General features: G+C 46.6%; 1 protein-coding gene across 2 annotated transcripts in view; it reads right to left on the bottom strand.

Annotated features, from left to right (window-relative positions):
• Nucleotides 1-1,143: 1,143 nt before the first annotated feature.
• Nucleotides 1,144-21,388, bottom strand: part of snx5 (sorting nexin 5) — a 49,540-nt gene continuing 29,295 nt past the window's right edge. Inside the window, exons 12-14 of one of the 2 annotated variants that reach the window (XM_085981959.1) lie at nt 12,548-12,707; nt 6,543-6,675; nt 1,144-3,426 (exon numbers count right to left, since the gene is read on the bottom strand). In XM_085981959.1, coding sequence (XP_085838085.1) covers nt 6,563-6,675; nt 12,548-12,707 — 273 coding nt within the window. In that variant the 3' untranslated portion in view covers nt 1,144-3,426; nt 6,543-6,562. The remainder of the gene's footprint in view (nt 3,427-6,542; nt 6,676-12,547; nt 12,708-21,388) is intronic. The other variant, XM_085981958.1, reaches the window with a different exon arrangement.

The raw sequence follows: 21,388 nt of genomic DNA on the forward strand, positions 1-21,388 counted from the left end.
CCAGAGGGCTGTGGAGGCTGTGTCATTGACTATATTCAAGACAGAGATCACTAGATTTTCAGATGTTAAGGGAATCAAGGGATATGGAGATCAGGCAGGAAATTGGAGATGAGGTCGGAGATTAGCCATGATTTTACTGAATAGTAGAGCAGGCTCCAGGGGCCGAATGTCCTACTCCTGCTTCTTATGTCTAACTCGTTCTTGAACGTGCCACCACCACTGCCGCGCCAGTGAGCGATTCACGCCCCGTACTTTGCCAAAACAGCTTAAGAGTGCAGCCACTTGAAGACGTGCAACACGCCCTTCAAAAGACCAAGAGGGTCATTTTAACCTAACTGGCCGGGCAGGAATCCCAGGGGAGCGGGTGGGACGCTGGTTTTATACCCCACCCAATATTACTCTCCATTGACTCGAGTGGTCCTGGCTCATTGGGTAGCACCCTCGCCTCACGTCATGTCAGAAGGTCCAGAGGTCAAGTTTCACTCCAGGGATTGGAGCAGATAATCTAGGCTGACGCTCCAGTGCAGTGCTGAGGGAGTGCTGCATTTTGCAGGAGATGTTAAACCGAGGCCCCGGCTGCTCTCTCAGGTGGATATAAAAGATCCCATGGCACCATCTGAAGGGGCTTGGCCAATATTTATCCTTCAACCAACATCACTTAAAAAAAAATCACCACATTGCCATTTGTGGGAGCGTGCTGTGCGTAAATTGGCTGCCACATTTCCTACATTACAAGTGATTACACTTCAAAAAGTACTTCAGTGGCTGTGAAGTGCTTTGGGATGTCCGAGGTGGTGAAAGGTGCTTTTTGAATGGAGGTCACTCGCTCAATGCTATGGAGTGAGGGGTCAGGGCGGGTGTAAAAATCAACATTGTACCGGATCCCTCAGGTTCCCGCTGGGTGAGTCGGGTTAAAATTGCCCTCCAAGTGTCTGGTCTCCCCAGCCCCCAACTCCACCTGTATGAATCCGCACAGGCTGACAGGAGAGAGGAGTCTGCCAGTTTACCCACTGCGGTGTCTGTCACACGCCGAGGGAGACACGATGGAGCAGTGAACAGTTGCCAGGTGAAATCGGTGCGTGCTTTTAAATAAAAGTGCGTGCGTGCATTTGTTTGACCTTGATACATATAAAACATCACAAAGCAGTTTCAAACCATCTTTACTGTTCAAATTCCTTCCAAAAGGCACAAAAGCATTTCTTGCAGTGAGAGAACACTGACGAGTACAGGCAAATACATCATGTTCATGAACAGATGCACTACAAGTCCAACAAGATTAGTCAACATTTGTTAGAAACTGTAACAACATCTGGAAGACAGAAATTCCACCTCTGCACCCTGTCTGCCATTTGTTCACTGGCTTCAGTTCCTCTGCTGGGATTGTTAAATACATAGTACAGGACAGACGTTCAGAGCGCGACCTGGAGAGCTAATCACCGCATCACAAATGGGTTTGTTGTCTTAAAGAAAAAGCTATTTGGTTTGGAACTCCAAGACAACTGACAACAGGAACAAAACCAAATCACAGGGTGTTTTGGAGGGGGGGGGGGGGGGGGGGGGGGGGGGGGGGAGGAGGAGGAAAGAGACCAAATCATGAGGTGTGGGGGAGATAGAGACCAAGCCAACAGAATTTCACTCTGGGCACCTCACATACTGTGGCACTTTAAAGCAGGCCACGTCTTGAAGTTTATGTACTATGAACATTTATTTGTATACACACGCACACACACATACATACATCAATGCCTATAACCAGAATACCCCTAAATGTAACAGAATCTCAATTTTCATCAAGAAAATATATATATATATTTTTTACATTGGGCTTTCTTCTGCTTGCCACTACTATTTGAAATGGCAGACGTCAGACACAGGACATAATGGTTCAATGTAAAACAATTAATAGAGTTAAGAGCTTTAACAAAACTTGCATTTTCTCCTCCCAACACAACTTTCAGGAATTACCTGAACCAGATCCAGCACCTTGCTCCTTCTTTCCTTCAGAAAAAGATATAGAAACAGCACTCACATTTTGCCATTTCCCCCACCTTATTACTTTGGAAGCAGAATTTCCCAGAGAGAGAGAGAGAGCACGAGAGCGAGAGGAGAGAACACAACTGGGAATTGGCCAGCTGGCCAAGCATCTCTTGCATGATGCCCTCTGCCCAATCAAAATAAGCCTGTGGTTAGAGTGGGAAACCGAATGTCCTAATTTCACCATCTCCAAATCCAAAGTGATCAAAAAACTGAGATGCTGCCAATTTACCAGCACCTGCTTCCACCCCCGCCCCAAACTCACGCACGCCAAATTTTATTTGCAAAACGTGATCCAAGATCTTTAGTCAAACACGAGTTGTGATGTTGCTGCAATTTATTTTGGGATGAGGAGAAAATCACTATTTCCACAGGCAGAGATGAGGCACGCACTGAAAACTGTTCTGCAGTTTTCAGAGTGTTTAACGTAAAATATTAACTAATATTACAAGACTTTGTTTTTTGAGGCTAGAGGAAAGTGACAGGGCCGGGGGAGGGGGAGACACACACTTAACTCTACAAGTGCCAGACAGCAACCAGTACAACCCTAGAAAGAGGCCACGAGCATTGGGGACTGCTCGGTTCTCAGTGCAATAGCATGCTCTCTTGCGATTGCTTAGATTTCAATCTGAATTCTTTTGGCAAATTACACCTGCGAATCAAAAGCATGACTTGCATGTCATTACATCTCACCAACTCAAAGATTAGCCCACTGGGTACAATTATGATAAACGGAAACGGTCAAAAGAAAAGTTAATTTAGAGGGAAATAAGAGATGTGGGGTAGCGCAGTGTTAAAACTGGGATGGTTTCATTTATTAGTGTAAACCAGCAATGTCAATTTGGTCATCTCACACATGATTGAATGGAAGATTTGTTAAAACCTCAAACAGGTTTCACACAAGATGATTTAAAGCATCGCTTAGCCAAGCCGAGTTTAAATACCAGTTCAATTACAGTTATTGTAAAAGGCCCCATTATACTTCAATATACAAGACTAAACGTGCAAGGAATATGAACATACAAAATTTGGTCCACTTCAGTTTTGGAAGTCACTGTTTGTGAAGTTCTACAATCAGCAGGCACTTGCGTGGAACAAAGCTTAGCTTTTTTTTTAGAAAATATTATTTTACACTTAATCCAAGCTTTTAGGAGTTAACAGCAGCAGAGGCACACACTGTAAAGGATATAGAATAGGAACACACACAGTCTATCCCGTGACCAGAGTTGCTGCAGTGGAAATGGGATGTGCAACGATTTTAGGCCGCAGCTTATAAATGCGTCTCCAGCAGGTGAATCAAGTTCAGTCTGAGGATCCCCGGCCTGATCCAGTCACACGCCGCTAATTGCTCATCAATGCAGTCAGACAGTTTTGTAGCATCTGCACATTGTTCTAAAATAAACAAACAGAATACACAAATCTTTGAAGGCGGCAGGGCAAGTTGATAAAAAAAACACACAGGATCCTTGGTTTTAGAAATAAAAGGCAGAGCACTAAAGCAAGGAAGTTATGCTAATCCTTCCTGTGTCCAATTCTGGATGCCACACTTCAGAAACAATGTTAAGGCATTGGAGAGTGTAGAAGAGATTTACCAGAATGGACCAGGGATGAGGGACACTTCAGTTATATGGATATATAAGTAGGGAAGCTGGGATTCTTCTCCTTGCAGCAGATAAGGTTTAATAGCAGTGTTCAAAATTACGAGGGGTTGAGAGTAGATTGGGAGAAACTGACAGGAGGGTCGGTAACCAGAGGACACAGATTGAAGATAATTGGCAAAAGATCCAGAGGGGGCAGGAGGATAATTTAAAAATATATATAAATGCAGTGAGTTATGATGATCTGGAATGCGCTGCCTGAAAGTAGCAGATTCAACAGTAACTTTCAAGAGAATTGGATAAATACTTGAAAGAGAACATTTTTTCAGGGCTATGGGAAAGAGCGAGACAAATTGGAGAGCTCTTTCACAAGCACAATGACCTCCTTCCTTCTGTGCTGTATGATTCTATGATAAAAGGCATTAGATCAGTCTTTTTCTCATGTTACATATTAAACCAGCCAGGGTGCTTGTGCTCAGCTGGTGTACAACTGGGACCTACAGAGAGAGCAGCCCAGGCCCAAGCTCAGGTCCACACTGCCTAAACACACCTTCGAAAGAGCTGGCGCAGACTCGATGGGTCGAATGGCCTCCTTCTGTGCAGTACTATTCTATGATTCTACCTCAGGCAGGCAGAATGTGTCAATTGACCTCGGTACTCCAAGGCTAACGTGGGAACCTCATCTTTCGATTAGTCACTTTACATAGAGTTCAACAATTGCAGACCATAACCTCTGCCCCTATTTTTTCCACATGGCAGCTGTTGATTCTTTCATTCCCATTTACACCTCCGAGACTCATCTTTTGTTTCTGTACTTGTCCCATTACCATCTCCTTTTGATTTGGACTATCACTGTCATTTATTCACTCCCGCCTTCCACCCGATCACAGACCTTCCCTTTTGTTCTTTTCCACCCCCTGCAACATCATCCCCTGGTGTAGTTTCACACACTGCACCACCACCCCCTGGTGTACAGTTTCACACACTGCAACACCACCCCCTGGTGTACAGCTTCACACACTGCAACACCACCCCCTGGTGTACAGTTTCACACTGCAACACCACCCCCTGGTGTGTAGTTTCACACACTGCATCACCCCCTGGTGTGTAGTTTCACACACTGCACCACCACCCCCCCTGGTGTAGTTTCACACACTGCACCACCACCCCCCCCCCACGGGTGTAGTTTCACACTGCAACACCGCCCCCTGGTGTACAGTTTCACACACTGCATCATCCCCTGGTGTGTAGTTTCACACACTGCAATATCGCCCCCCTGGTGTACAGTTTCACACACTGCAACATGACCCGACGACACCAAACTTGGGGGTGTGGCAAACAGTGAGGATGATACCAATCGACTGCAACAGGACATAGAAAGTTGAGCAGAATGGGCAGACAAGTGGCAGATGTAATTTAATTCAGAGAAGTGTGTGGTGATGCATTTTGGCAGAAGGAACAGGGAGAGGCAATATACACTTAATGGCACAGTTTTAAAGAGTGTGCAGGGACAGAGGGACCTGGGAATTAATGTGCATGGGTCCCTGAAGGTGGCAGGACATCCCTCGCTCTCTTAGGCAGTCCCTCGGAACCAAGGATGACTTGCTTCCACATTAAAAATGAGTTCTCAGGTGACTGATGAGTCCAATGCAGGACCTACAGTCTCTGTCACAGGTGGAGCAGACGGTGGTTGAAGGGGCGGGTGGGTGGGGTGCTTGAGTTGACGTGCGCTACCTGCGCTTGGCTTCCGCTTGCTCCCAGCAAAGAGTCTCGAGGTGTTCAGCGCCTTCCCGGATGCTTCTCTTCCACTTTGTGCAGTCTTGGGCCAGGGATTCCCAGGTATCGGAGGGGATGTTGCACTTTTTCAAGGAGGCTTTGAGGGTGTCCTTGAAGCGTTTCTTCTGCCCACCTGGGGCTCTCTTGCCGTGCTGGAGCTCCGAGTAGAGCGCTTGTTTTGGGAGTCTCGTATCGGGCATGCGGACAATGTGACCCGTCCATCGGAGCTGATCGAAGCTCTGACCACGCTCAATGCTGGGGATGTTGGCCTGAGCAAGAACACGGACGTCCTGGCAGGACATATCGAGAGAGTGGTTAGCAAAGCATATGGGATCTTGGGCTTCATAGATAGAGGTATTGAGTACTAAAGTAGAGAAGTTATGCTGAACCTTTATAAAGCACTGGTTAGGCCACAACTAGAGTATTGCATCCAGTTCTGGTCACCACACTGGAGGAAGGATGTGAAGGCACTTGAGGGGGTGCAGAGATTATTTACTAGAATGGTTCTGGGGATGGGGGGATCTCAGCTACAAGGACAGGTTGGATTTGTTTTCATTAGAGCAAAGGAGGTTGAAGGGTGATTTGAGAGAGGTGTACAAGATTATGATGTGTTTGGATAGACTAGACGGGGAAAGGCTGTTCCCACTAGTTGATGGTACAAGGACTTAGGGGGAAACAGATTTAAGGTTTTGGGAAGAGATACAGGGGGGATGCGAGGGGAAACTTTTACACGCAGCGAGTGGCGAGGACCTGGAACTCGCTGCCAACGGATGTGGTGGAAGCGGAGACACTCAATGTTTTCAAGGGGAGACTGGATAGGCACTTGAGGGAAATAAACTTGCAGGGCTACAGGGATAGAGCGGGGGAATGGGACTGACTGGATTGCTCCACAGAGAGCCGGCATGGACACTGCACCACCACCCCCTGGTGTACAGTTTCACACACTGCAACACACTACCATTAGCTGCACAAAGTGGTACCCAACCTCAGCAGTCATTGGCTAGTGAAGAATTTTGCCTGTGGTGTGTTATGGATGTGCTCACCTGCATATCCTTTGGACCGAAAGGGGGAAAACCACAGGTGTGGACAGACAACAGGCTGGGGTTACACGTCCAGGACAGTCCCGGTACTTACTGCTGCATTAACAAACAGAATCAGGCTCGTTGCTGTGGACTACTCACTCTGGCATGCTTCAGCTCCAGCTCAGTCATTTCAATCAGGTTTTTACGGAATGCTCCCACTCGCCTGGTTCTGAAAGCAGTCAGCTCTGAAAACAGGAGAATAAACACAAAGCTTAATCACCAACAATACAATCTATGGATAGATATCAAGGTTCAATAATAAAGGGCAGAAGATCCAATCATTTATGTAGCATCTAATTTGCGCACAGCAAGGTCCCATAAACAAATGAGACTGATGATTGTGGGTACAGTAGCCGCGTGGTTATGTTACTAGACTAGTAATTAATCCAGAGAATGAGCGCTCAAATCCCACCATGGTATTTTGAGAATTTGAATTCTGTTATATAAGAATCTGTTCGGTGAAAAAGTGACTTTGGATTTAAAAAAAAAACACTGGTTCACCAACGTCCTTCATGGGTATCCTTACCTGGCCTGGCCTATGTGTAGCCCCAGTCCTACACACCAATGTGGGAGGTAACTCTTAACTGCCCTCTGAAGCAAGCCGCTCAGTTACAACAAAACTGCTAGCACTTCAAGGAGGCGGCTCACCACCATAAGAACATAAGAAATAGGAGGAGTAGGCCAATCGGCCCCTCGAGCCTGCTCCGCCATTCAATAAGATCATGGCTGATCTGATCCTAACCGCCAATCTACTATCACAGAACCATCTCCTGAATCTAACAGAATTAGACACATGAAATAGGAGCAGGATCAGGCTACACGGCCCCTGGGCCCGCTCCGCTACCCACAGGGCCATGTCCGATCCGAACCTAGACTCCTGTCCAAATTCCTGCCCGCTCCCCGTAACCCTTTACTTCTAGGAAACTGTCTATTTCTGTTTTAAATTTATGTAATGATGTAGCTTCTACAGCTTTTTGGGGCAGCATATTCCATGGACCTACCACCCTCTGAGTGAAGTAGTTCCTCCTCATCTCAGTTTTGAAAGAGCAGCCACTTATTCTAAGACTACGCCCCCTAGTTCTAGTTTCACCCATCATCGGGAACATCCTCCCCGCATCCACCCGATCCAACCCCTTCACAATCTTATATGTTTCAATAAGATCACCTCTCATTCTTCTGAACTCCAATGAGTAGAGTCCCAATCTGCTCAACCTCTCCTCATACGTCCATCCCCTCATCCCCGGGATTAACCGAGTGAACCTTCTTTGTACTGACTCGAGAGCAAGTATGTCCTTTTTTAAGTATGGACACCAAAACTGTACGCAGTATTCCAGGTGCGGTCTCACCAATACCTTGTACAAATGAAGCAATACCTCCCTATTTTTATATTCTATCCCCCTAGCAATGAAAGCCAACATTCCATTGGCCTTCTTAATCACTTGCTGCACCTGCATACTAACCTTTTGAGTTTCGTGCACCAGGACCCCCAGATCCCTTTGTACTATAGTACGTTCCAGTTTCTTGCCATTAAGATAATAACTTGCTCTACGATTTTTCCTGCCAAAGTGCATAACCTCACACTTTCCAGTATTGTATTCCATCTGCCAAATCTCTGCCCACTTACTTAGCCTGTCTATGTCCCCTTGCAGGTTTTTTATGTCCTCACTCACTACTTTCCCTCCCATCTTAGTATAATCTGCAAACTTTGATATGTTACACTCGGTCCCCTCCTCCAAATCGTTACTATAGATTGTAAAGAGTTGGGGACCCAGCACTGACCCCTGTGGAACACCACTAGTTACTGATTGGCAGTCCGAGAATGAACCATTTATCCCAACTCTCTGCTTTCTGTTAGATAGCCAATCCTCTATCCATGCCAGAATATTACCCCCAATCCCGTGATTTTTTATCTTAAGCAATAATCTTTTGTGTGGCACCTTGTCAAATGCCTTTTGGAAGTCTAAATACACTACGTCCACTGGTTCCCCTTTATCCACCCTATATGTTACTTCCTCAAAGAACTCCAGCAAATTTGTCAAACATGACTTCCCCTTCATAAAACCATGCTGACTTTGTCCTATTAAATTATGATTATCCAAATGTCCTGTTACTGTCTCCTTAATAATGGACTCCAAAATTTTACCTACCACAGATGTTAGGCTAACCGGTCTATAGTTTCTAGCCTTCTGTCTACTGCCCTTTTTAAATAAGGGCGTTACATTAGCAGTTTTCCAGTCTGCCAGGACCTTTGCTGATTCCAGGGAGTTTTGGAAAATTACCACCAATGCATCCACAATCCCTACCGCCACTTCCCTCAAGACCCTAGGATGTAAGCCATCAGGTCCAGGTGATTTATCTGCCTCGAGTCCCATTATTTTACCGAGTACCACTTCCTTAGTGATTTTGATCGTGTTTAGCCCCTCCCCCCCTTTAGCCCCCTGTTTGTCCAGTGTTGGGATATTCTTAGTGTCTTCTACTGTAAAGACTGATACAAAATATTCATTCAGCGCTTTTGCCATCTCCATATTTCCCACCATTAATTTCCCAGTCTCATCCTCTAAGGGACCAACATTTACTTTAGCCACCCTTTTTCTTTTTATACAACTATAAAAACTCTTACTAGCTGTTTAGATTTTTTGCTAATTTACTTTCATAATCTATCTTCCCTTTCTTAATCAATCTTTTTGTTATTTTTTGCTGTCTTTTAAAGTTTTCCCAATCCTCTATCCTCCCACTAGATTTGGCTACCTTATATGCCCTTGTTTTTAGTCGAATACTATCCTTAATTTCTTTACATAGCCATGGATGGCTGTCTTTTCTTTTACACCCTTTTCTTCTCAGTGGAATATATTTTTTTTGGAAGTTGTAAAATAACTCCTTAAATGTACACCACTGATCATGTATCGTCTTACCCTTTAATCTATTTTCCCAATCCACTCTACTCAATTCGGCTCTCATACCTTCATAGTCTCCTTTATTCAAGCTTAGCACGCTTGTTTGAGATCCAACCTTCTCACCCTCTAATTGAATATGGAATTCAACCATGTTATGGTCACTCATTCCAAGGGGATCCTTTACTAGGACATTTTTAATTAATCCTGTCTCGTTACACAGGACCAGATCTAAGGTTGCTTGCCCCCTGGTCGGTTCAGTTACATACTGCTCAAGAAACACATCCCTAATACACTCAATGAACTCATCCTCAAGGCTGCCCTGCCCAATTTGATTTGTCCAATTAATACGATAGTTAAAATCCCCCATAATTATAGATGTTCCCTTATTACAAGCCTCAACTATTTCCTGATTGATACTCCGTCCAACAGAGTTGCCACTGTTCGGAGGCCTATAGACTACGCCCACTAGTGTTTTTTTCCCCTTATTATTCCTTACCTCCACCCAAACTGTTTTATTATCCTGATCTTTTGACCCAATATCATTTCCCTGTATTACAGTGATTCCTTCCTTTATTAACAGCCACCCCACCTCCCCTTCCTGCCTGTCCTTCCTGATCGTTAAATAACCTGGTATGTTTAATTCCCAGGCATTGTCACCCTGCAGCCATGTTTCTGCAATGGCCACAAGATCATACCCATATGTAGTTATTTGTGCCATGAACTCGTCTATTTTGTTACGAATGCTACGTGCATTCAGATAGAGAACTTTCAAATATGTTTTGTGACACTTAGTTCCTGCTTTTGCCCTTTTTATTACTTTACCTTTTACTCCATACCTTCTGCCCCTTCCTGACACGCTCTGGTTTTTAATTTCCCCACTGCTACCGAAGTCTATGACCTTCTCTGTTGTCAGTTTTATTATTTGCTCTCTAGGAACCTCCCCACCACTAGTTAGTTTAAAGCCCTCTCTACAGCCCTAGTTATATGATCCGCCGGGACTCTAGTCCCAGCACTGGCCAAGTGAAGCCCGTCCCAACGGAACAGCTCCCTCCTGCCCCAGTACTGGTGCCAGTGTCCCAGGAAGCAAAACCCATTTCTCCCACACCAGTCTTTGAGCCACGCATTTAACTCACTAATTTTATTTGTCCTAGCCAAATTCGCTCGTGGCTCAGGTAATAATCCAGAGATTATTACCCTTGAGGTTCTGTTTTTTAATTTGACCCCTAGCTGCTCATACTCCTTTAACAGAACCGGCTTCCTAGTCCTATCTACGTCGTTTGTACCAACATGGACCACGACAACTGGATCCACCCCCTCCCACTGCAAGCTTCTTTCCAGCCCAGAGGAGATGTCCTTAACCCTGGCACCGGGTAGGCAACACAGCCTTCAGGACTCTCGCTCTCGGCTGCAGAGAACTCTATCTATCCCCCTAATAATACTATCCCCTACCACTACAACATTTCTATTTACTCCCCGCTCTTGAATGGCCCCCCGTTCCACGGTGCTGTGGCCAGGTTGCTCATCCTCCCTGCAGTCCCTGCTCCTGTCCCCACAGGGAGTAAGAACCTCGAACCTGTTGGTCAAGAGCAAGGGCTGCGGCTCCTCCAGCTCTACCTCCTGGATCCCCGTACCTGCCTCACTCGTAGTCACACCGTCCTGTCCCTGACCATGGGCTACATCTGAATTAATTAACTTCATAGGTGTGACCACCTCCTGATACACAGAGTCCAGGTACTTCTCCCCCTCCCTGATGTGTCGCAGTGTCTGAAGCTCAGACTCCAGCTCATCAACACGGAGCTGGAGTCCCTGTAGCAGCAGACACTTGTCACAGACGTAATCACCGTGAGCCTCAATGGGGTTCACCGGCTCCCACATCTCGCAACAGTAACACATCACCTGCTCCATTCTATTTAATTAATTAAATTTTTTATTGTTAGTTATGGACACCCTCTGCCCGATTTTAGATGCTAGTATCCCCTTTAATTAATTGGATTTAAATTAAATCAATCCCTCTCGTTACACCAGTTAAATGGTTTACCAACAGTCACTCTGCACCAGAAAGGCCTTGGTACACCACAGCAACATTAAAAACTATAAATCACAGACTTAAAGTTTTAAAACGAGAGAAATACTCGGTTATATACCTACCTGTTTTGTGATGACGTCACACCTTGAATACTTTTTACCTCTCTCCTTGCCTGAGATTGGAGATTGGTGAGGCCTATCTGAGCCTCTGGGGCCTCTTGTAGTCACTCTGCCGCGCTGCTCCGCCTCCACCCGCTGCCGATGTCGCACCTTCAGGGCAACTAGCCATGGGCAATAAATGCCAGCCTTGCCAGAGATGTCCACACCACCAGAGTGAATTTTAAATTGATCAGTTAACCTGTTATTTTTTTGTTGCTGTTGGTTGAGAAATATTGCTCAGGATTCAACAATAACTTGTATTTATACCGTGCCTTCCACATAGTAAAACGTCACTTCCCAGGAGCGGAATCAAACAAAATCTGACTGAGCCACAAGGAGATATTAGGGCAGGTGACCAAAAGCTTGGTCAAAGAGGTAGGTTTTAAGGAGCGCCTCAAAAGGAGGAAAGAGGGGTAGAGAGGCAGAGGGCTTCGGGGAGGGGAATTCCAGAGCTTAGGGCCTTGGCAGCTGAAGGCACAGTCACCAATGGTCAAGCGATAAAAATCGGGGATGCTCAAGAGGCCAGAATTGGAGGAGCGCAGAGATGTTCGAGGGCCGGAAGAGGCTAGCGAGATACGGAGGGGCGAGGTCACGGAGGGATTTGAAAACAAGGATGTGAATTTTAAAACCAGGAGAGCTTTGAGTGATATTGCATCTTTTGGATCCAGGTGAACAGACAGACAAACCTTGGCTCAGAGGTGAGTATACTGTCAGAGTCAAGCTGAAGATTAATACTTTAACAGCTGATCTCCAATGGCAAGGTAATAAGTGTGTTTGGAACATAGATGTCTTGGCCAATATTTATCCCTCAACCAACTAAAACAGATTATCTGGTCACTTAGCTCATTGCTGTTTGTGGGATCTTTCTGTGCGCAAATTGGCTGCCACGTGTCGACTTTACAACACTTCAAAAGTACGGAATTGGCTGTGAGGGAGTGAGTGAGTGTGAGCAGTTTTCCTGGACATTAGGGTCTCGTACCTTGCTTTGCAGATTCTGAAAGCTTTTCAAATTTCTGGCTGCACAGTTGATGGTGGAGCTCTGCCTGCTTCACATCTTTACCCTTCATCCGAGCCTTGTCCAGTGCTTTGTTGGCATTTTCATAATCAACAAGAGCCCTGGCTCTCCTGTACAGAAGATCCTGAATTAATACAAAAAAGTTTCAAATCCCACATTAAAATATATTTAAACAACAGCATCTGCTCTAACCCGTTCAGTGTCACGTGCACAATCCAATTGCAAATTAAACTCGGTACAGCATTGTAAAATTGAGGATTGGGAACAAGAGGCCATTCAGCCCCTCAATTCTGTTTCACCATCCAATCAGATCAAGGGAATTCAGAAGAAACTTCTTTACCCAGAGAGTGGTGAGAATGTGGAACTCACTACCACAGGGCGCGGTTGAAGTGAATAGTATAGATGAATTTAAGGGGCAGTTTGATAAGCACATGAGGGAGAAGGGAATAGAGGGTTATGGTGATAGATTTAGATGAGGAAAGACGGGAGGAGGCTCGAGTGGAGCATAAACACTGACATGGACTGGTTGGGCCGAATGGCCTGTTTCTGTGCCGTATATCATATGTAATCCTATGTAAGGCTGGTCTGTTCCTCAATGCCAGTTACCCACCGTTGCTCCATATCCTTCATACCCTTACCCAACAAAAATCTATCGATCCCAGTCGTGAAAGCTCCAGTTGTGCCCCAGCACCCACAGCCTTTTGGGGCAGAGTATTTCAGCTTTCCACTACCCAGTGAGAAAATGTGCTTTACTTGAGATTCCTCCTAAATGGCCTAGCTCCAAATTTCAGATTATGACCCCTTGTTCTGGATTCCCCCATCAGAGGATGAATTAGAAGTCAAGCATTCATGGCATATTCTGCCTTACCCAAGTTTGGCCTCTTTACCCACTGGCTTTGTCAAATAACACATCTGCTACGTGGAACTACTAGAGCAGCGGCTTCAGTCAGTGTACCACAAATATCAGAAGTCTTTGTGGGAAGGTTAGGGTATCCGACCAACCGCCTGTGGGCCACACTTCGCCTGTGAAGCCCTGGCTTACTGGCCGGAAAACTTGCCAGTTTGAATTGGAGGGGCCTAGATCGGTCTGATCCCAGTGCTGCTCTCAGCACCGGGGGGGGGGGGGGGGCATCTGTAACTTACAAACTGCCAATTTGCACACAGCAAGCTCCCACAAACAGCAATGTGATCATCTGTTTTAGTGATTGTTGGTTAAAGGATAAATATTGACTGGGACACCGGGAAAACTCCCCTATAAAATGGGATTTTTTTTTTTTTTTTTTTTTATAAAAACATCCACCCGAGAAAGCAGACGGGGCCTCGGTTTAACATCTCATCCGAAAGATGGCACCTCCAACAGTGCAGTACTCCCTCAGCACTGCACTGGAGTGTCAGCCTGGATTTATGTGCTCAAGTCCCTGGAGTGGGGATTGAACCCACAACCTACTGACTCGGAGGAAAGGGAGTGCTCCCCACTGAGCCACAGCATCCTCTTCTTGAAGATAACCTTCCAGTCTGTAGTCTTGAACTATGTGGCAGCTCAGAGGGGGACATCACACCGCTCAACGAAACGCTGGAAATGTTCTACAACAGAATGCGTCGGGGATGACGCGCAGTGCGGACACAAACTGAACCAAAACTGGCAACAGCACCTTCGCACTGAGAGAATCATACCATTGTCAGCAGGACACTGGAGCACCAGAAACATTTGGGATTTTGGCAGAGCAAACCAGTTCAGGAAAGATGATCCAATAATAGCACTTTGTCTATGTTAAGTCTGTGTGTCCCAGTTATGCTTATTATAAATCACTGAACACAGACCACAAGAATAACTTTTAACAGGTCTTTACTATTCGGAGGTCAGGGCTGAACTGCCCAGCAAATCCCTACACAACGTTTATATACCAGTGTGGTCACCACCGGTATTACAGTATACAGCAGCCAAGAGAAAGTAGTACATCTCTTAAAGTAGTTCTCTTAAGGTGGAACAGGTTACATACACCACAATCCTCCCTTTTTAGCTTAACAGTTATATCCCCATTTAACATAACATAGATACAACTTCATGCAAAACAGTTCAAAGATTCAGTCTCTGAGGAGGCCTCCTGATTCGAGTTGGATAACACCTTTCAGGGGTCTCTGATTCTCGTTGCTGGGCTGACTCATCTAGTTGATCTCTTATGGATTGGACATCATCCTCAGGTACATTCACTTCTGAGGTAGATGCTTCAGGTTCACTAACTTCTTCCACGGTTGTCTCTGCCGTAACCCTGGGTTCGACCCTTGTTCTCGATTCTACCAGTTGGTCAGCATGACGCCGTATTACATTTTCATCAATATCTACCGTGTACATCAGGGGTCCTTGTCTGGCCCGAATTGTTCCAGATTGCCATTTCTCGTTTTTATAGTCCCGGGCTAACACTGGTTGTCCTATTTCGAAACTCCGAGTGGTCTTGTTATTTATATGCTGGAACTGTTTGTTTTCAACTTCCCTCCGCACATTTGGTTTTAACAAGTCCAACCTGGGCCGCAACCTCCTGTTATAGAACATCATGGCAGGACTTTGGTTTGTCACTGCATGAGTGGCGTTTCGATATGCCAGTAGGAATTTGTCCACCTTGTGTTGTAGTGGAATCTGATCTTCGCTCATGGCCTTTATGCAGTTCCTTTAGAACTCTCTCTCTTAACTTAGGAGGAATAATCACCCTTGTTCCATACAATGTTCCTTGACAGACAGACAGCTGTTCTCGTCTTGCTGAGAATGCCGGTAACAGTGGATCACCATGTGCTGGCCATCCCTTCACTGTCACTTCGTAGACCCGGGACAGTGTCGGGTCGTTCCTGGTTTCTCTTTCAATACTTGCATTGGTGACTGGTAAACATTCGATGATGGTCGAGTGAAATAACTCAACAGGGTCAACCGTCGGTGCCTCCTCCTCTGTAGGTCGTGGCAGGCGCGACAGCCCATCAGCATTACCATGCTGCTTTGTACCTTTGACTTCGATCGGATATTGATGTGCCCCTAGGAAAAGGGACCATCTCTGGAGTCTCTGTGCTGTCATCACCGAAACACACTTCTTAGGGTTAAAAATGGATACCAACGGCTGGTGGTCTGTCAGAAGCGTAAACTTTTGGCCCTGCAGGTAATGATTAAACTTCTTTACTCCCCACACAAAGCTGAGAGCCTCCCTATCTATCCGAGCATAGTTGCGCTCAGCGGAGGTCAATGATCTGGATGCGAACGCGACTGGCCTCTCCATGCCATTTGGCAACTTGTGAGAGAGTACTGCCCCAATACCATATGGAGAAGCATCACAAGCCAAACGAATAGGCAGCGTTGGGTTGAAGTGAGCCAACACTTCCTCTGAGGTGATCAATGCCTTGCTTTTGCGAAAGGCCCTCTTACAGTCCTCGCTCCACTTCCATGGTACTCCCTTCTGCAAAAGAGCATTCAGCGGGTGCAGCACCGTGGATAAATTTGGCAGAAACTTATGGTAATAGTTAATCAACCCTAGGAACGACCTCAATTGGGATACATTATCCGGAGCGGGAGCCTTCACAACAGCTTCGATCTTGTCAGGAGACTTATGAAGCCCCTCCTGGTCAATGACATGACCACAGTACGAGATCCGCTTCTGAAAGAACTCACACTTCTGGCGATTAACTCGAAGTCCATATTCTTTCAATCTGGTGAGCACCAGTTCCAAATTTGCAAGGTGTTCCTCGTCATCATCTCCTGTAATCAGAATATCGTCCAGGTAACATTGTGTGCCTGGAATTCCCTGTAATACCTGCTCCATGGCCCTCTGCCAAATTGCCGGAGCCGATGCCACTCCAAAAACCAGTCTATTATACCGGTACAAGCCTCTATGCGTGTTGATCATGAGATACTGGCGTGACTCTTCCTCAACTTCCATCTGTAAGTACGCCTGCGTCAGGTCTATCTTGGTGAAGTGTTTCCCGCCAGACAACGAAGCGAAGATATCCTCAATCCGCGGAAGCGGATACTGCACCGTGTGAAGCACCGGATTAACAGTGATCTTGAAATCTCCACAGATGCGAACCTTCCCCGGTTCCCCCAGCTTGTTGCTCGATGAACGCTTCATGACGGGGAGAATGGGCGTGGCCCACTCACTCCAGTCTACCTTCGACAGTACTCCTGAACGTTCTAGCCCTTCCAGCTCAGCTTCCACAGCAGGTCGTATCGCATAAGGTACCGGTCTGGCTTTGAAAAATTTCGGGTTTGCATGTTCTTCAACCTTGATGTTTACCGTAATTCCTCTCAGTGTTCCCAGTCCCTGTTGGAACACCTCTTTAGCATCGTCCAATATTCTGGACAATCGTTTAGGTTTGACATCTTTTTTACCGGAATCTACCGTTAGTGCTTTTAAGGAATGCCAGTCCATATTTATTTTCCTAATCCACTCCGTCCCAGTAGTGGTGGACCTCCCTCAGGTAGCACATATAAGTCCATTCCTCGGCTTTCTTTGCCCTTGTGGACCACCTTTACCTCTATCTTCCCGATGGGGTATACTCTTTGCCCCGTGTATGTTTTCAATACAATCTCCGTATCCCGTAGGGGAATATGTGGGAATAACCTTTTGTAATCTCGCTTATTCATGACCGTCAATGCCGATCCAGTGTCCAATTCCATCTTCACTTGGACTCCTGCTATCTGAAGTGTGACCCAGATTGTTTGGAGGTCTGCTTCATTACCAACATTGTGTACTCTTAGACTACCCAGTTCATTACTGCTAGAGTCTGAATTTGACTTCTGTTCGTTCGAACTGTTCTCTGTCACCTTGTGTACCTTTCTGTACTTTTCCTGCGGTGACTTTTTGTTGCTGGTCTTCTTTCCTGACCGGCATACTTTAGCTATGTGACCAAGCCTGCCACATTTTCTGCATTCCTGATTTTTGAACCAGCACTGGTTCTGATCGTGCGTTCTTTCCACAACGATAACATTTTACTGTACCCAAGACCATTTGATTGGTGCAGAGTTCTGGTGACCGTAGCTGCATTTCCGCAGTGCCTCTCGCTGCGGCTTTGTGCGATGCTGCAATATTGACAGCTTTATCAAGCGCAAGATCATTCTCCTCAAGCAGTCGCTTTTGTGTTCCTTCTTTTAACAATCCCCACACAAATTTATATCTCAGCGCATCTGCTAGTCCTGTTCCAAACTGACAGTAGCTTACGCAGTTCAATTAAAAATTCAGTGTTGCTTTTGTCTTTCAGCTGCGTTCTTCTGTAAAATTTAAATCGTTCCGCTATCATCAGCGGCGTGGGGTTTAAATGATTTTTCAGGACAGTAACAATATTCGCGAAAGTCTGATCCGCCGGTTTATCTGGTGATAGAAGGTGCTTCAATAGCCCGTATGTCTTCGCACCCATTGAGCTTAATAAGGTTAGTGCTTTCTCATCATCTGGTACCTTATTTGCTTTACAATAAACTTCCATGCGTTCTACATACGTGGTCCAAGCTTCGATATCGCTATCAAAGGTATTAATGTTCCCATGTTTAGGCATCCTTGCAAGTTTTTAAATTTTTCTTTCTTTTTTCTCAAAATGGCGGCTTCCCGCGCTTGTCGTCTTCCCCCGCCTACTAAAATGGCGGCTTCCCGCGCTTGGCGGTCTTTCCCGCGCTCGTCTTCTTCCCCCGCCGACTACAATGGCGGATTCCCGCGTTTGCCTTCTTCCCCCGCTGGCTGCAATGGCGATTGCCGTGCTGCTGCCGTCCTCGCCTCCCCAGCGGTTCTCAATTCCCCGACGCTGCTTTTACTCCCCCGCGGTTCCCGTGGGCATTCACGCTTCCCCTGCTGCTGCGCCTCTCAGCCCCGCATGCAGCCCGGTCCTTTACACCGGCTGCGTTTGAGTTCTCTGCGGCTCTCGTGCCTTAAGCTGCCCCAGTCGCTGCGCCTCTCGGCCTCGATTGCAGCCCGGCCCTTTTCACCGGCCGTGGTCGAGTCCTCCGCCCTTTTTCCTCCGTTTTCCTTCCCCCACTCCACAGTCAACGCGGCCGACTTTCTGCTCGTGTCGCTGATCGGCTTACCCACCACCGTGGTAGAAGGGATGATCACTGCCTGTCGCTGATGGAGGGCTTCGTGGTCAGAATTTTTCTTTTTAACCCGGGTTCTCGATGCCTCCCGTGCGATGGTGCTCAGCAGGATGATGAGGGCGGATGCCTCTTCTCGACGCCCGTTCTGAGGACGAAGCTGCCTTGGATGTAAAACTGCCACAGGGTAAGATCGGACTCGTCGCCACTGTTAAGTCTGTGTGTCCCAGTTATGCTTATTATAAATCACTGGACACAGACCACAAGAATAACTTTTAACAGGTCTTTACTATTCGGAGGTCAGGGCTGAACTGCCCAGCAAATCCCTACACAACGTTTATACACCGGTGTGGTCACCACCGGTATTACAGTATACAGCAGCCAAGAGAAAGTAGTACATCTCTTAAGGTTGTTCTCTTAAGGTGGAACAGGTTACATACACCACAGTCTAAAAGTCAGCATCCACAGGAGAACCAGAGGGGAAATGAGGAATTAAAAAAATATATTAATGCAGCAAGTTGTGATCTGGAATGCGCTGCCTGAAAAGGTGGTGGAAGCAGATTCAATAATAACTTTCAAAAGAGAATTGGATAAAATACGACTGATTTATATAGTACCTTTAAAATAGTAAAACGTCCCAAGGCGCTTCACAGGAGTGTTAAACAAAAAATGACACCGAGCCACACAAGGAGATATTAGGGCAGGTGACCAAAAGCTTGGTCAAAGGAGGTAGGTTTTAAGGAGGAGAGGTGGAGGGGTTTAGGGAGGGAATACCAGAAGGCACGGCCCAGGCAACAGAAGGCACGGCCAACAATGGTTGCGCGATTATAATCAGGGATGCTCAAGATGCCAGAATTAGAGGAGCGCAGATATCTGTGTGTGGGGGGGGGGGGGGGGGCTGGAGGAGGTTACAAAGAGGGAGGAGCCTGGCCATGGAGGGATTTGAAAACAAGGATGAGAATTTTGAAATCGAGGTGTTGCTTAACCGGGAACCAATGTAGGTCAGCGAGCACAAGGGCAATGGGTGAACGGGACTTGCTGCGAGTTAGGACACAGGCAGCCGAGTTTTCAATGACCTCAAGTTTATGTAGGGTAGAACGTGGGAAGCCAGCCAGGAGTGAGTTGGAATAGTCAAGTGTAGAGGTAACAAAGGCATGCCTAAGGGTTTCAGCAGATGAGCTGAGGCAAGGGCGGAGATGGGTGATGTTACAGAGGTGGAAATAGGCAGTCTTCGTTATGCCACGGATATGTGGTCGGAAGCTCATTTCAGGGTCCAATATGACACCAAGATTGCGAACAGTGTGGTTCAGCCTCAGACAGATGTTAGGGAGAGGGATGGAGTCAGTGGCTAGGGAACGGAGTTTGTGGCGGGGACCGAAAACAATGGCTTCAGTCTTCCCAATATTTAAATGGAGAAAATTTCTGCTCATCCAGAAATGGAGCAGTTTGACAATTTAGAGACCGTGGAGGGGTCGAGAGAAGAAGTAGTGAGGTAGAGCTGGGTGTCGTCAACGTACATGTGGAAACTGACGCTGTGTTTTTGGATGATGTCGCCAAGGGGCAACATGTAGATGAGAAATAGGAGGGGGCCAAGGATAGATCCTTGGGGGACACCAGAGGTAACGATGCAGGAGCGGGAAGAGAAGCCATTGCAGCGGATTCTCTGGCTACGATTAGATAGATAAGAATGGAACCCGGCGAGTGCAGTCCCACCCAGCTGGACGACAGTGGAGAGGAGTTGGAGGAGGATGGAATGGTCAACCGTGTCAAAGGCTGCAGACAAGTGAAGGAGGACGAGGAGGGATAGTTTACCTGTCAGTCACAAAGGATGTCATCTGTGACTTTGATAAGTGTCGTTTCGGTACTGTGGCAAGGGCGGAAACCTGATTGGAGGGATTCAAAACATGGAATTGCAGGAAAGATGGGCACGGATTTGGGAGGAGACAAGACATTCAAGGACTTGAGGAAAGGGAGGTTGGAGATGGAGCAGTAGTTTGCAAGGACGGAGGAGTCAAGGGTTGGTTTTTTGAAGAGAGGGTGATGACAGCAGATTTGAGGGAGAGGGGGGGACAGTACCTGAGGAGAGAGAACTGTTAACAATGTCAGCTAACATGGGAGCCAGAAAAGGAAGTTGGGTGGTCAGCAGCTCGGTGGGAATAGGGTCGAGGGAGCAGGAAGTGGGTCTCATGGACAAGATGAGCGGGGAGAGGTCAGGAGGGGAGATCGGAGAGAAGCTGGAGAAAGCTGCGAGTTCAGGGCTAGGGCAGGGGGGAACCTTAGAGGAAGTTTGACCTGGTGGGCTAGAGGAAGCAGCAGAGGCAGCTGAATGGATGGTCTCAACCTTAGTGACATATAGTTGAAAAGGAAAAATTTGCAGGGCTATGGGGAAAGACATGGGGAGGGGGACGAATTGGATAACTCTTTCAACGAGCCAGCACAGGCACAACAGGCCGAATGGCCTGCTCCCAATGCTGCATGATTCGATGAACAAGATACGGTCAAGGAAAGGAAAAAAATGATCATCCTGTGACTACATTTATGTAACGTGAGAACATACATGAACCAGTTTGCTGTCACAAGGCTGTCAGAAACCAGAGTGCTTTAGGGTTAGGTTAATACCTGACTAACAGGAAGAGAGCAATGCACTGCAGCATAGGTTATAAAGTCCAGTTTGCATAAAGGTGAATAGATCTTTTGTGCTGCACAGTCAGCATCTGGGCATGCCTGCTCCAGAGTATTAGGTGGTTATTTTT

This window comes from Somniosus microcephalus, chromosome 3 (genome assembly GCF_052327205.1).
Source record: "Somniosus microcephalus isolate GS21.2 chromosome 3, FLI_Smic_1.0, whole genome shotgun sequence".
In the NCBI taxonomy this organism is placed as follows: Eukaryota; Metazoa; Chordata; class Chondrichthyes; order Squaliformes; family Somniosidae; genus Somniosus; species Somniosus microcephalus.